The following is a 15,157-nucleotide window of genomic DNA, read 5'->3' as shown; positions in this document are numbered from 1 at the left end:
TGTCATAGTGTTAATTTCCCCAAAGCATCTGGTCTGAGGACTACAGGTATGACTTTGGTTCTGTTTGAACACTTATAAAAGATGTCATAGTGAGAAGTACGATGCATTTGCGTAATGGACAAGCATATGTCAATGGAAATTTTCGTTAATAATGATACATTTTCAGGAGATACTAAAACCAGCCCCACTTTGGATCCCCTTTGACTTGCAACATCATCAATATGTATCCTCTTGGACAAAGGGTCCGATGTAGTGAGACCATGCCAGCTAATTTTCCATCCATGTTTTGTTTCTCAATTTTTTTTTTTTTTTAAATGGGGTTTCAGCGAACTCGGCCGTCAAATCAGTGATGGCTTCACCCTTCACAGAGATGCGAGACATGTATTCGATATAGAAAGCCCCCAATATTGTATCCCACTTGGCAATCCTCCGCGTAGCATACATCTTTGCCAAAATGGCCTCCTCTAATGGTCGATCTCCTGCTGCATCGCCCTGGTATGTTGAGCATTGAACTCACTAAAACACCAGACTTTCCCACAGACGGCGCCAATTGTAAAGACGTAGCTTGAGTCCCCGGTCTAAAAGATATATGGGCCTTGGCCCAAAAAGCCCCAAAACAATGAATTTGTAGAGAATGAGTTGGAAATCTAGGTTCTAATGAGTTGGATAGTTATTATCGTAGATTCAAATGACAACAAAGTAAGAACAAGTAGCTTATATTTAAAGAAGGTTGCCCTCGGCCGGTCCGAGGAGATCAGTTCTTGCTTGTCTTCCGGATTAGGTTACCAGTCCGGTCCATATTGCTACCGTCCTTTCTTTCTCCATTTTTTGGATCCCTTTACTATCAGGGTCTCTCCTTTATTTTATACTATCTCTTCCTCCTCTTTCCACCTTCCACGTGTAGATTTAGATTGGTAACTTGATACTTGTCCCATCAGCCCCTCCCTAAAGTCTTTAGGAAGTAACTGTAAGGCTGAAAAACATGGTTCTGTTAGCTGCAGAGCATTCAATGTCGTGGTAGCAGTCTTATCTTAGATATTTTATAGCTCTCCTTTGTCCTGTCCCTTTCTTAATACTTATCCTCTTCCCTGGAATGGTCCGGAATGTTGCTCTTGATTGCAGACTATGCCCTCTGTCCTTGGCCTTGCCGAGCCGAGGAGGGATTCTTCCTCGTTTTCCTCCCGGGTGGCTCTGATCGGATTCCATTTCTTCTCTCATTGGCACAGACCCCTCTGGAAGTGTTTAACGTCCTTGGATTGGGCCCCTAACCCAACACACACACACACACACACACACAGATATATATATATATATATATATATATATATAAATGTGGGCTCTCTAGCCTTTCACCCCTACAGTTCTACTATAAATAAAATTAAGTGATGACTACAATATAAGTTTCTTAGATTAAGGGATATAAACATGGTTCTACTATGAGATTCATGATTGAGAATACTACTCCGTTTGGTATAGTAGTTTAATAACATGTTTTCAGTTTTAAAATAACATTACATGTATTTTTACATACTTTTTCACCACACGTATTTCAAAAAATACAAACAACATTACTAGGACAATGTTACCAAACGGCCCCTAAAATTTCTTGTCTACTCAGATCGTGCTTCTCATAGTGTCACCTAGTTAAATCATTACCAAAACATCTTAGCACACCACACCAAGGCTAAAGTGCAATTCATATCATAGTGGGAGAAAGATACTTTGAATCATAACGTCACCGATGGATATACTAGAAGGTGCCAGTTAACTAGAAATCTCTTCGCACTCAGGTTTCGAACTAAGCAAATCCCTTCGACAAAAATAGCGTGCATACAAAAACGTGACCATGAATTAGTGGCGCACTATGAGTATAATTAGTCTATGATTTTATTTTAGTTTTCTTTGTCATCCACTAAGATAGTCTTGATAAGGCATTTGGACGTGGGGTCCTGAATTTGCTGATTACGTGTGATTCAATTGTACGTACCACTAGTAGACGTTTTTGCCTTATTTGATACCCTTATTTTTAATCACGAACTCTAAGAGTTAATGGGCATGCCTACAAGGATATAGCTTACATTTGCTGCACTACCACATTATATTCTCTCTTATCATGGAAGTACATTTTTGTATGATTATTGGGGTTGGGTAAAACCATGTCATATATCTAAAAACCACAATACTCCAAAGTGTCTTGTCAGAGAGTGCAGAGTGGGATCCCTGTTAAGTTTTGTAGAGTCTAGTTGTATTTGATCCGGATTATGATCCGACCTGAAATAATATTGTTACAGTTTTTAATGGGAGATTTTCTGATGCTTAGTCCATAGAGCGGAGGTTTGGGCCAAAAAATTTTTGGTCCGTTTTTATAGCTCATTGTGAATCTTGTGCGTAGGATATAAAAAGCTGTTGCTTTTAGAGATTAGAGTTTTTTTATGTAGTTTTTTAGAGAACAAAAAAACTGTACTGCCGCACTCTGTATTTTTCTCTGAGAATAGTGAAATCCCTGCAACTCTGTGGCCGTAGGTAAATTACCGAATCACGTAAATATTGTCTTGTGTGTGATTATTTTCTCTTTGACGTATATTTTTTTCTTTTTTTGCATCTCACAAGCCTGAGAATTTCGTACATATTCTCATCAATCCCCAATTCCCCATTTTCATAGATTTGAAGCACATGCACAACATCAACAACACTCATAGGTGATAGGCCCCAAACTACTAAGCATCCAATTTAGACATCAGACCCCAAAAGTTGCATTGCACCCATACAAATCATTACAAAGTGTTCATTTAGAAGGTTACTTCACTTTTATACATGTGGGAAAAGTGCATTCAAATATTCCTCCTAGGCGGAAAAAGTTTTCCCATCAAAATGGGAAAAAAAAAACTTGTTCAATAAGGACTAACTTTGTTTACCTAGCTTTAATGCTTAGACCTCAACACACTGTACCTCATGACCTTGGAAAGAAATATCCTCAGCTATCCACCACCACTTTCATCATCATCTTCACCGTAACCACTAATTTCCATTTCTGAAATACCACCACCAATATTTCCATTTCTCAAATGGCGCACTTTGGGCGGATCACAATACAGCTTGACATGTATGCAGTGCGCTTACGCACAAACCCACCATAGAAACCACAGCCTTGATCAAATTGGCCTATCATTTGCTACGATTTTATGTCTATAAAGCATGAGGTTTGTGAAAGTGATATTCCTCATTCAACAACACAGACACACAGAGAGATCTATATGATAATGAAAGGCAATACGATTTTCTTCTTATTCTGCTCTCTCTTCCTTGTCTCGTTTCTGGAAGATACTGGGGCAGCTCAAGCGGGGACTAACTATGGCGTTTATATTGTGTACATGGGGGCTGCGGCTTCCACAAATGGTTCCTTGAGGGATGACCATGCTCGGCTTATGAGCTCTGTGTTAAGAAGGTAATTAATGCTAGCTAGAGACACAAGAAGATACTAATTGAAGTAGTAGGTTGTGATTTGAAGAATGTTACTTTCACATAGCCTTATCATTGACATGATCACTTTCTCTTACACTGATCACAATTGAAAATATCAATTGTTGTGGAAAAAAAAAAAATGTAGGGCATTAGCTAGCTTTATTACTTCTTCCATGCTTAAGAGGTTAAAAGGACTTCGTTGTCTTGGGTAATTAACTTTTGGCTAAATTATAAATTGCACTATTCAACTTTTTCTAAAATTCAATTTAAGTATTCTAATTTTCAATTTTGTTTAATTTATTTCTCCCATTAGTCACCATCAAAGCCGTTAATGACATAGTTTTGTATTGAACAAAAGTGAGTACTGAAAGTGAATAAAATTAAAAGGAGTATTGAAATTGAACGAAAATTAAGTTTAATGATTGAATTGAATTTTATAAAAAGTTGGAGAATGTATCTTATAATTTAGCTCTAACTTTTTATATTATACCACTTGTAACATGGTAAATGTTGTTTGTTTGTTTGTTTTGTTTTGTTTTTTGTTTTTTTTTTTTTTTTGATGAAGAAAATGTTGTTTGTTAACCATGAAGACTGAGTGACTCATTTACTCTTGTGTGATTTGATCGACTGAAGTCAATATTCTGAGGTTGAATTCCCAGACTCGTGTAGTTAATTTCCATGACTATACTTATGTTATCAAGACTTCAGTTGAGTTGAGGTTAAGTTCTGGTTAAACCCACATAAAGAGGGTTTGGGGTCCTTCTATCCTTCTTGTCTAAGATGGTATAGATTTCTCAATTAATAAATGCTATTTTGATCACATCCAAACAATATCTTCAACAAAATGATTACACTTTACCTTTTCTTTATTAAAACAAATGTTGTTTTTTTAGTAGGAAGAGACGTGTACTGTAAAATTAACCAATTGGAATTGGATTAGTAAGATAACAATAATATTCGTCCTGTACTCTTGTCCACTATTTAATTTTTGCTTTATATTAACCAATTCCTAGTAAAGTTGCAACTTGACCTACCCATTTCTTTTTGTTATACATTTCTGCATCTAGATATAGAGAATCCTTCATATCATAGCTATGGCCTTTACTCCAAAAGAGTGATGAACATACTCAGATTAAAAAAAAGAAAAAAAGAGTGATGAACATACTGGTATAAGTTATAACCCATAGACAAAATATTTGAAAACTTTTTTATGCCACATATTTTGACAATTTTTGAACCCAAGGCAAGTTGAAGATAAAAAAACCGTAAGAGAAATGTTTTTTAACAAAGCCAAATCCATAATATCATTTTTTTTAAAGGAGGGGTGTTACAAGAAGTCAATATTAATTATAAGTTAATTGTGACTATATGTGCCAGGAAAGAAAATACACTAGTACACACCTACAGGCATGGTTTCTCAGGGTTTGCAGCTCGGATATCAGAGAAGGAGGCTCGTTCAATAGCACAGAAACCTGGGGTTGTATCTGTTTTTCCTGATACCCAAGTAGAACTCCACACAACTCGTTCTTGGGATTTCTTAAAGTACCAAACGTCTGTAAAGATTGACTCCAAACCTAATACGGGCAATGATCAATCTTCTTCATCTGTTGGGTCAGACTCAATAATTGGCATATTAGACACAGGTAAATCAATACTAGTATTGTTTAGTAAACAAAAATAGAACTGCATATATTACACATTTGCTTTGCGTGCTGTTTTATCGTTCATTATGTTCTGATTTATAGTGCATGGAATATTATAGGGATTTGGCCAGAGTCAGAGAGTTTTAATGACAAGGACATGGGTCCAATTCCGTCAAGGTGGAAGGGAACTTGCGTGAAAGCCGATGATTTCAACCCCTCCAATTGTAATAGGTTAGTGCATGTTACTTTCTGCACGGTTCAAGTTAACATGAAATATGCAAAAGGACTAAGTTATAGACTCGTTGAAAGCGATGGATATTTCAATTTCACAACTTTATTTGCCGTCATAAAAGAGCCCATAACGGTTTGAAAATCTGTCTAAGAATAAGACTGGCTAAGTCGGTGATCTTGCCTAATTAATAACCCCATTTTTAAATTTTTTGTTGATAATAATAGCCTGATTACTTAAAGTAGCTCGATTGGCTTAAAATAGGCCCAAAGAAGCTTAATCCAGACTTTCATTCTCGGTAGGCATAATAATTTTAGAAAATTTCTGATTAAATTATGTTTGATCTTTTTTTTAAGGAGAATTTGAACTTTAGACTTCTACTTTGAAATCATCAGGATATGAACCAATTGAATTACCAACCTCTTAGACACGTAATTTATTTATCCCATCACCAATACATTCTCTTATTAGATACTGTTTGAATATTAAAAGGCACTAATGGGACAACTTATTTATTGGGAAATGAATTTTAATAGAGAAAGCATATGGGCACAACAAAATCACACAATAACTTCGTTCTAAGTTTTATAAAATATAAAAAAAAAATTTAGAAAGTTTTTGACACTATTTTTATAAAAAAATATTAAAAAACTTTTAAAATAATTATTTTTTTAATATTTTCCTATAAAAAGTTTCTAAAAATATATTTTTTAAACTAATGTTTTAAATCAGTCATTATATAAGCATGAAAAACCGATAGATGTTACTTTTATAATATTTTCATAATAAATTACAGGTGGTTAATACTTAGTTGTTATTAGTTTAAATTTGAACCTAACATTAAAATTACTTTTTTGTCTTAAAAATAATAACTAATAACAATCTGTCACTTATAATTTGTTATAAAAATATTATAAAATGACGTTACTATACTTAACATGCATATCAGGAAGTTGATTGGTGCAAGATCCTACGACGACTCTGCTGATATCAAAACAACAACAACAACAACAACAAAATATCAAAAAAAATACGACGACTCTGCTGCTACAGCCCCAGCAAAGTTGCATACACCTCGTGATACAGTTGGCCATGGTACACACGTGGCATCAACTGCAGCAGGTAGCACCGTAGCCAGTGCATCCTACTACGGTCTAGCAGATGGAACCGCAAAGGGTGGGTCCCCAAGTTCACGAATCGCTATGTATACGGTATGCTCATCCGCCGGTTGTGTTGGGTCTGCGATTCTTGCAGCGTTCGATGATGCAATAGCGGACGGTGTAGATGTCTTGTCGTTGTCTCTTGGCGCACCATCGTATATAAGGATTGGTTTGAAGTCTGATCCAATTGCGATCGGAGCGTTCCACGCAGTGGACCATGGGATCATTGTGGTCTGCTCCGCAGGGAATGATGGCCCCGAATCGGAAAGTGTTGTGAATATTGCTCCTTGGATTTTGACTGTAGCTGCTTCTACTATTGACCGAGATTTCCAATCTAAGGTGGTACTTGGTGGAAACAAAGTGATTAAGGTAAACATTAATAGAAAATAATAAATAAATAAATAAAATTTTGGTAATAAATTTTTCTTTTTTGGTTGAGAATTTTGTTCACTTATATATTGTGATATTGACCTAGGTGTTTTCTAATATACAAATTATAGGGAAAAAAAAAAACATGAGAGGGTGTTCATTTGGTACAACCATTTTTTTTTAAAGAAATGCTCCGTTCACAATATTTTTACAACACTTTCATAACAAATTTTAAGTAATTTCAGTGGTATGTTCAAATTAGAACCAATGACAACTAACACCTATGATTTGTTGTGAAAATATTGTAGATAATAGTACTTCTCTTTTTTATACTTTTACGTGAGTGCCAATTTGGTTACCGAACATTTTATTTAAACAATTATGTGTACATCATGTGATTTAAGCTATTAGCATTTAACGAAAATAGTAATAAAAGGTTTGATTTGGTACGTAAAAATGCTTTGCCTTATTTGTTCAAATCAAAAGTTTAGGGGTTAAATTGACACTTATGTTAAAGGTGCAAATATTTATAATAAAAAAATACTCATATTTAATATGACAACTATTTCTCACATGTCCTAGCTTCCAACTGGTTCCTAAATATATATATATATATATATTTTTTTTTTTTTAAATCCAAACTTCCATATTAAGATATCTACAAAAGTTGTGCGCAGAAAATATGCAAATAATATTTGTGTGTTTTTTTAAATTGTGAATGAGATTGTTACATGAATGGTTGAGTGTATTTATTTAAATTTTTTGAGTTGGTTTATTTATTTATTTTTTTGTTGCTGAGTTTCTCTCTATTGACCTCAGGGTGAAGGCATAAATTTCTCTCCACTTAAACAATCTCCTGAATATCCATTGATATATGCTAAGAATGCCAAGAAAAGTGGTGCCAATGAAGCTGAGGCAAGGTACGTAAACATGATAAGTTGATAACCATGCCAAATGCCAATCCAGGGAAAGGAGAATTATAGTGTCTTTATAATAAAATAATTCAGACATTCATCCTTTTGCAAATCTTATATATATAATCTTTAGCATTTTTTTAAGAAGAAAAAAGATAAAACCCTGGACAAGCAAACAAGGACAAAGCTCCAACACTAAAACAAACTCGAGAAATGTCATGTGTCTATATTGTTAAAATCTTTTTATAGTACTAATAGTTAGACCAAAGAATATGCAAAACGTTCTTTCTTTCTGTTCTTTTTCATTTTTCCATAAGATGTAAAACGCTTGAGATTATGTTCAGAAACTGCAACCCAGATTCAATGGATAAGGACCTGATCAAGGGGAAGATTGTTGTCTGTAACAATGTCGGCGATGAGAATTATTCAGCGAGAGAGAAGATATCAGTAGTAAAGGGTCTTGGAGGAATCGGTATAGTTTTGATTGACGACAAATCAAGCAGAGTGGCAAGTACTTATGGTTCATTTCCAGCAACTTTGATTAAGTCAAATGATTCTGCTGAAGTCCTCTCCTACATAAACTCAAGCAGGTAATGAAACCAAAGTTTTCTTTTGAAATTATATTCCAAAACTAGTTTTTTTAAACTAGTAATTTCTTGAGTATTTGAAGCAAAGAAAGAAAAAAAAAATGCTAATTAGTATGAAAATTTCTGAAGCAACCCAGTCGCAACAATTCTACCAACAGTAGCAGTGACAGAATATAAGCCAGCACCTGCTATTGCATACTTCTCGGCTAGAGGGCCTTCATATGACACAATGAACGTTCTCAAGGCATGGCTTCTTGCTCTTCACAATGATGTTATATATTACTTTGAACAACCAATTACTAGTTACCTAACATGATTGTTTTGCAGCCTGATATTGCAGCACCAGGAGTGGACATACTTGCAGCATGGATTGCAAACGACACATCACAAACTCCACAAGGAAAAGAACCTCCATTATACAATGTGATCTCAGGAACCTCCATGGCGTGCCCACATGTTTCTGGGGTTGCCGCCACTGTCAAATCACAGAACCCCACGTGGAGTCCATCGGCTATCAAATCAGCCATCATGACAACAGGTCAGAATCTGCAACTTATAATTCACAAATTTTGGGACTAAGGTTTGGTTGTTGTTGTAGTACTAACCAATGAATACTGACTATCATCAATTTGCAGCAACTCAAACAAACAACATGAAAGCTCCAATAACAACAGATTCAGGTTCAATAGCCACACCTTATGATTATGGTGCAGGGGAAGTAACAACATCTGGACCATTACAACCAGGGCTAGTGTACGAAACCAGGACCACTGACTACTTGAACTACCTATGCTATATTGGCCTTGATATAGATGGAATTAAAGCAATTGCGAAAACAATTCCCAATGATTTTGCTTGCCCCAGGGACTCGAACAGTGATTACGTATCCAATATCAACTACCCTTCAATTGCAATCTCCAAATTCGATGGAAAAGCGAGCAAGAATATAAGCAGAACGGTAACTAACGTTGGTGGGGATGGTAAAACGGTTTATGCTGTAAGTGTGGATGCACCTAGCGGAATAGTTGTCAAAGTGATTCCAGATCAACTGACATTTACAAAGAACAATGAGAAGCTGAGCTACCAAGTGATTTTTTCTTCTTCCACTGCAACCTCATTGAAGGAAGATGTATTTGGATCAATCACTTGGACTAACGGAAAATTCAAAGTCCGGAGTCCATTTGTAGTAAGCAGTAAAAGCGGTGACAACGACGAGTATGTGCTCTAATGTAGTAGATAACTAAACATGTACCTATGATACTAATGAGTAGGGCTATAAACGAGTCGAGCTATAAACAAGCCGAGCTTTGTCGAGTAGTGAATGTTTAAGCTCGGCTCGACAACAAAAGTAGAATGTTCAAGCTTGGCTTGAGCTTGATACGAGCCTATAAATAATGTTCAAGCTTGAGCTTGTTATAAAGTATAAAAGTTTGAGTTTGGCTTGGCTTGGTTTGGTTCATTAGTTAAGTCAAGCTCGAGCTCTATATCAAGCCCAAACTCAAGCTCAATATCATATTTTTGAGCTTGAGATCCAACTCAAGTATATTATTAAACCCACATCAAGTTTATGATCCAGCCTATTTTGTTTGGATGAGTGGTCTCAACTTATAATTAATTAAAGTCTTAGAAAGATATGGGTTTATATGTCAAGCTCATATCAATTTTATTACCAAACTCATAAATAAGTCTAGGCTCAACTTATTTTGTTACTTTTGTATTGAGCCTTGGTGTTCACGAGCTTGTTCATGAACAATACTTTTTACTCAGGCTCGGCTCGTTTATTAAGCAATCATAAAACTAAAGTTTAAGCTTGGCTTGTTTATAAATAAACAAACATGAACGAGTTTTTTATCGAACCAAGCCCGAGCTGTTTATGAATGATTTGGTTCATTTATAGCCCTACTAATAAGCACTGCATCTGTATCTCCAGCTAAGTTTAAATTTCAAAGGCTAAGTACAAGTAATCTGTGGCAAGAAAATTCACTGCAATGGATTACATGGATGATGACAATGCCCTTCCCAGCCTCGAGGATAAGGGAGTAAACCAACAGAATTACTACTAAAACTACAATGTCAATGAGGCTTCTTCCTTTTTTTGTTTGTTTGAAAATGTCAATTTGACCTCTTGGAGGATTTTAGGTTGTGTCTATGTCATCAACAGTCAGAGTGTTGGAGAGGAATTGTGATACAGGAACCCAATACAAGAAGAATCAGACGAGTAGATTGTTAATTTGCTATCATTAAATTATTTCTTTTCCTAATTTAATTGCAAAAGTTATATAATCGGTCATACCAGTAGGCACTCATGGAGAGAAAAATCAAACAAATAAGTGCATCATAAGCACTAAATGAGTATTGGTAGTAAACTTCAGCATAGAGGGCCATTCACAAGCTACAACTAACAAATGCTTAATTACCACAGGGTAAAAGGCAAAGTAAAGTGTAACTTCATAAGTGAAAGCATAGGGTGCCAAAAATTCAAAACATCCACTTTGATCAGTAAAACTCAGAAATGCAGATAGTTACAGTTGGTCCATGGGACAATCATCACATTAGGTTTTGGGCTCAATCAATTCTAAATACCAAGACCTAGACAAGATTCATCTGTTTCAATCAATTTTATATATCCATCTGTTTCAATCAGCGGAATAAAACTGTGAATGCAAAGAAAGAGTTATCAAAGATACAAGAAAAACTAAAAGTTGTGTAAGCAAAAATTACACATGCTCATTAGTGTATAACAAGAAGTCAAATTACACATGCTAGAAGCTAGCTAAGATTAATCTCGGCTATTTCAGATTCACAAACTATACTCATTAAACACTTCATTATATATTAAAATAGCACACTCGGTAAAAAAAAAAAAAAAATTCAGATCAGTGTTAAACACTTCATTATATATTTTTACTAACTAAACACTTCATTATATATTCCAATCAGCAAAAAAAAATAACAAAACAAGTAAAGGAACAATACCCATTCATAGCAAGATCCGAAATTTTTTTTCCCACACTCGGTAAAAAAAAAAAAAATTCAGATCAGTGTTGGTACCTGGTTTTTGGTAGCAGATCAGTGTTTTTGGTACCTGAGAAATCAAAACCCACACACCAAAAGTGAGAAATCAACCAAAGAACAGAGAAATCAAACCCAGATCCATGAGAAATCAACCAAAGAACAGAGAAATCAAAACCAAAACAACCCAAATCAGACCCATGAGAATCAACCCAGGTTCGGTCCAAATTAAAACAACCCATACCCATGAGAAATCAACCCAAAGAACACACAGAAAAATCATTACCCATAAAACAAACCACAATCCAAAACTACAGAAAGACTTACGGAGAGGAAGAACCAGAAAGAAAGAAAGAAGAAGAAGAGGAAGACGAAGCGGAAGAAGAAAAGGAAGACAAAGAAAAAAGACAGAGAGTAGAGAGACTTACGGAGAGGGCAGAGCAAGCAGAGAGAAGAGATGGAGGCGTCAAATGCGAAGGGAGAGCAGAGATGAGAGATGAGGGACGTGAGAGAAATAGCTGGGTATTTCGATCTTTTTGGTTATTGCAACGGTAATATTGTAAACGCGCGTAGCGCGTTTTGATTTATGGACCCCTGAGGGTCCATAAATCTTCCGTGTTTTGTCCTCAGTTTTTTATAAAAGTTCAAAACGCAACTTTTATAAAAAAGTTGCATTTTGAGCTTACCAAACGCGCAAGTTGGTTAAGCTTTTTTGAAAACGCCATTTTTGGGCTAAAAAAGTGGAACCAAACGGGCTCTAACAAAGTTAGTAACACATAATGTTAGAAAACAATGCTTAATTCAACTGAAAGTGATTACCGATACAATTTTGCCCACCACATGAAATGCCAGCATGGAACATTCCTCTCCACAATGCCAATGCAGGGTTACAACTTAGCATTGGTAATGGTCAACGGAGAAAAAACGAGCATTCATTTCTGCGATTCTAAGCATTAGATAGCATGGACAACAAAGTTTATGTATACACCACACCATAAAATGAATTTTAAAACCTTAAAACCAGTTTTAAATAGAGAAGACCCTTCTTCAAAATATAGGACCTGGGAATAAGGCATGCCTTGACCAATAAATTTTCCACTTGTTCTATTTTCGATTTTCTTTCTCCACTTCTCCGTGCTGATTCCATTCCATCAGTTTTGGGTCAAACTAAGGCTGCTGCTTATTTAATTTCATTTTAATGTATTAATGCTTATGCCAGGGAGCCTAACAAGTGCCAGGTCGGAGCCACGTTGATAGCTAAAGAAAACCAAGCCTCTACAATGGGACTAAAAAATACCTCTACTTTGGGAATTTGAATGTCAGAATTACTCTAATATCTTCAGCATTTTCCAATTTACAATGCCAGAAAGCGCCTTCCCCTGCACACTATAAACGTTTTAGGAGTCTTCACTAAGCTGTAAACAACTAAACACAGGCAGTGAAACTACTAAAGATTGTTTCAAGCCATAGTGTGCAAAAAGATGGCAGTAGGGCTGATTCACTGAACCAATAACAAAATTGGTAAATTTTGTGTACACGATAGAATAGACACACATAACATAGAAAAAAATCTTGGTAAACAGTACACCCAACCCGGAACCAAGTCCATGAAAGAACAGCTCTCTCAAGCAAAGTTGGTGGTGAAGCACCAACAAGAATTGTATAGATCCATCATAAACAAACCACTGAGGCTCTGAAAATATAGCATAATGTGATAACCTCAACAAAACTCACTTGGATCCCCTCCACCAAAGTCAATGGTGGATCACCTTGATACGACAAGTACTGCAGATAAAAGTATCAAGAACACAAACAACCGGAGAAAAAGCAACATATTATCATATTAACATAATAAAAGAGATCCATTAAACATCATATTTCGCAACTAAATGTGGAGGAAAGGGAAGTGGGTAAGGTTTAAGCAAAACAAACATTGTTTTACAGCAGAGACACCTAGAACAGTACTTGAATAACTAGAAGGTCTTAGAAAGGTGGAAACAACCACCCCTTTCCTCAGCACAAGAGTAAAACATAAGCCACAAAAAAGTAAAAACAATCTGCTCATTTTTATAACTTTTTTCACTCAAAGGCCCATTGGTTCTCCCTGCGAACCTCCTCCTCTTCCTCGGGTGTGAAGTCATTCTTGATGTTGAACGTCTTGCGGATTTCCTCAGGTGTTTTGCCCTTGATCATGTCTGCCACTGTTTGGCAAGTCAGATCCAGCAAGCTCTTGATGTTCAGATAATTTGCAGCCTGCAAACCAGACATAATCCAGAGTGAGATTTGTCATTCTAGGTGTACAAACATGGTAGAAGTAACTTATATAATACAGCACTAATTCAGTGCATGCTGAATGCAACAACAAAACCATAGACCCATTAAATGATCTTGGTGGCTTCTATGGACAACAAAACACCAATGGTCTTGATGCTCTAAAAGTATATTGCAGGATCACAAGAAAATTGCTAAGTGGACCTTCAACATGGAAAGAAAGTTGATAGTATGATAACTAAAGGGGTCATCAGTAGAATTTCAAGCATAAAGTAGATTCTATTTGGGAACAACATTTGAGTCTTCAAAAGCAAGAGTCAGCACATATCGTAACAAATCAAAGTTCAAAACAGAAAAAAGATAAAGAGTCGCTAAAGCTATTCCATATTTTACATCAGAAGAAACAATAAAGTAACAAGGTTGATACATAAACATAATTTGATTATCCAAAATTCATCCAGGTACATGTTCCAAAAACTTGAAAGTCCTGTAAGTCAAGATTCATACCCATCACTCTAATAACGCTTGTCAGCATATTGTAATGATTTCCAAAACATTATTATGGCCACTACTATATTTGGGGTCTGTTTGGTGAGGCATTTTTACTCGAGTATGCCTGCACCCAATAAAAGATGTGCCGTTTCAAGCTCATTGGCATTCTGAGACCACTACTTCAACCAATACAAAAAGAACTTACCATTCACCTAAAACAATCTTAGGGTCCATCTACACTTCAGCAACAAATCCATCAGCAAAAACCCACAAAATCACAATAAAAAAAACAGGAGTTCTAGATAGGAGTAGGACACATAATATCACAGCTAAAACACAACAATGCTTACTAATAAGATTGTGAATTATTTCATCTCAACCAAAACAAAACAAAACAAAGTAAAGGGGCTAGTAATTCAGCAATCAACATAACAGAGTAAACATTCACAATTTCACAATAACAATATAACAAATAAAAAAAAAAAAAAATTCCCCTTTTGTTCCCAAACAAGATAAATCAATCCCTAGAGAGAGAGAGAGAGAGAAAAAAAAAATTGAAAGATCTGAGAGGGGCAAACCAAGATGAGATCGAAGAGGGTGGCCTGGTCGACTTTGACAAACTCGAGGTCCCAGTTCTTGAGCTCCTCATCGGTAGAGGCGACACGGTCCTCGGCTTTCGGTGTCTCGACGTGCTTTTTGCAGTACTCGATGACCTTCGACAAGATCTTGCTGGTCACGTTCGGCAGAGGGATTCCATTGTCGGCGCAATCGTCTTCAATCATGTGCTTTATCGTCTGAGATTCCAACGCCACCGCTTCCTCCACCTCGAAAGTCTCTCCGTCCGAGCTCTTCAGCGTTATCTTCCTCGACGACATCGTTTTCTCGCTCTCTCTCTCTCTCTCTTCTCTTTACCTCTTTTCCGGTTACACAAACCCTAGAAATCGGATAGAGTTTGGGAGACTCTCTCTTCAGAAATAAATTTTTTAATAATGAAATAATTTTGAGGTACGAATTGTGG

The 15,157-nt window shown here is 36.1% G+C and overlaps 2 protein-coding genes across 2 annotated transcripts; one reads left to right on the top strand and one right to left on the bottom strand.

The window, feature by feature from the left end:
* Window positions 1-3,228: 3,228 nt before the first annotated feature.
* LOC115975237 (CO(2)-response secreted protease-like) lies at window positions 3,229-9,956 on the top strand. Its single transcript, XM_031095939.1, has 9 exons — window positions 3,229-3,445; window positions 4,840-5,105; window positions 5,225-5,336; window positions 6,284-6,863; window positions 7,683-7,783; window positions 8,122-8,367; window positions 8,494-8,608; window positions 8,692-8,902; window positions 9,000-9,956. The coding sequence occupies exons 1-9, from the start codon at window positions 3,255-3,257 to the stop codon at window positions 9,590-9,592; spliced, it is 2,415 nt and encodes an 804-aa protein (XP_030951799.1). The 5' UTR covers window positions 3,229-3,254; the 3' UTR covers window positions 9,593-9,956.
* Window positions 9,957-13,194: 3,238 nt separating this feature from the next.
* On the bottom strand, window positions 13,195-15,157 carry LOC115974533 (SKP1-like protein 1B). Its single transcript, XM_031094933.1, has 2 exons — window positions 14,718-15,157; window positions 13,195-13,629 (listed from the first exon to the last, which is right to left on the bottom strand). The coding sequence occupies exons 1-2, from the start codon at window positions 15,012-15,014 to the stop codon at window positions 13,456-13,458; spliced, it is 471 nt and encodes a 156-aa protein (XP_030950793.1). The 5' UTR covers window positions 15,015-15,157; the 3' UTR covers window positions 13,195-13,455.

Source organism: Quercus lobata, chromosome 2, assembly GCF_001633185.2.
Source record: "Quercus lobata isolate SW786 chromosome 2, ValleyOak3.0 Primary Assembly, whole genome shotgun sequence".
Classification (NCBI taxonomy): Eukaryota; Viridiplantae; Streptophyta; class Magnoliopsida; order Fagales; family Fagaceae; genus Quercus; species Quercus lobata.
This window is presented reverse-complemented; position numbering and strand designations above follow the sequence as displayed.

Bases quoted from the DNA above. Each gene is read 5' to 3' on its own strand.
- LOC115975237 (XM_031095939.1), top strand. From the start codon at position 3,255: ATGATAATGAAAGGCAATACGATTTTCTTCTTATTCTGCTCTCTCTTC. The intron at 3,446-4,839 runs GTAATTAATGCT...TATATGTGCCAG, and splicing joins ATGAGCTCTGTGTTAAGAAG to GAAAGAAAATACACTAGTAC. The intron at 7,784-8,121 runs GTACGTAAACAT...GATTATGTTCAG, and splicing joins GCCAATGAAGCTGAGGCAAG to AAACTGCAACCCAGATTCAA.
- LOC115974533 (XM_031094933.1), bottom strand. From the start codon at position 15,014: ATGTCGTCGAGGAAGATAACGCTGAAGAGCTCGGACGGAGAGACTTTC. The intron at 13,630-14,717 runs GTTTGCCCCTCT...TCTGGTTTGCAG, and splicing joins CCCTCTTCGATCTCATCTTG to GCTGCAAATTATCTGAACAT.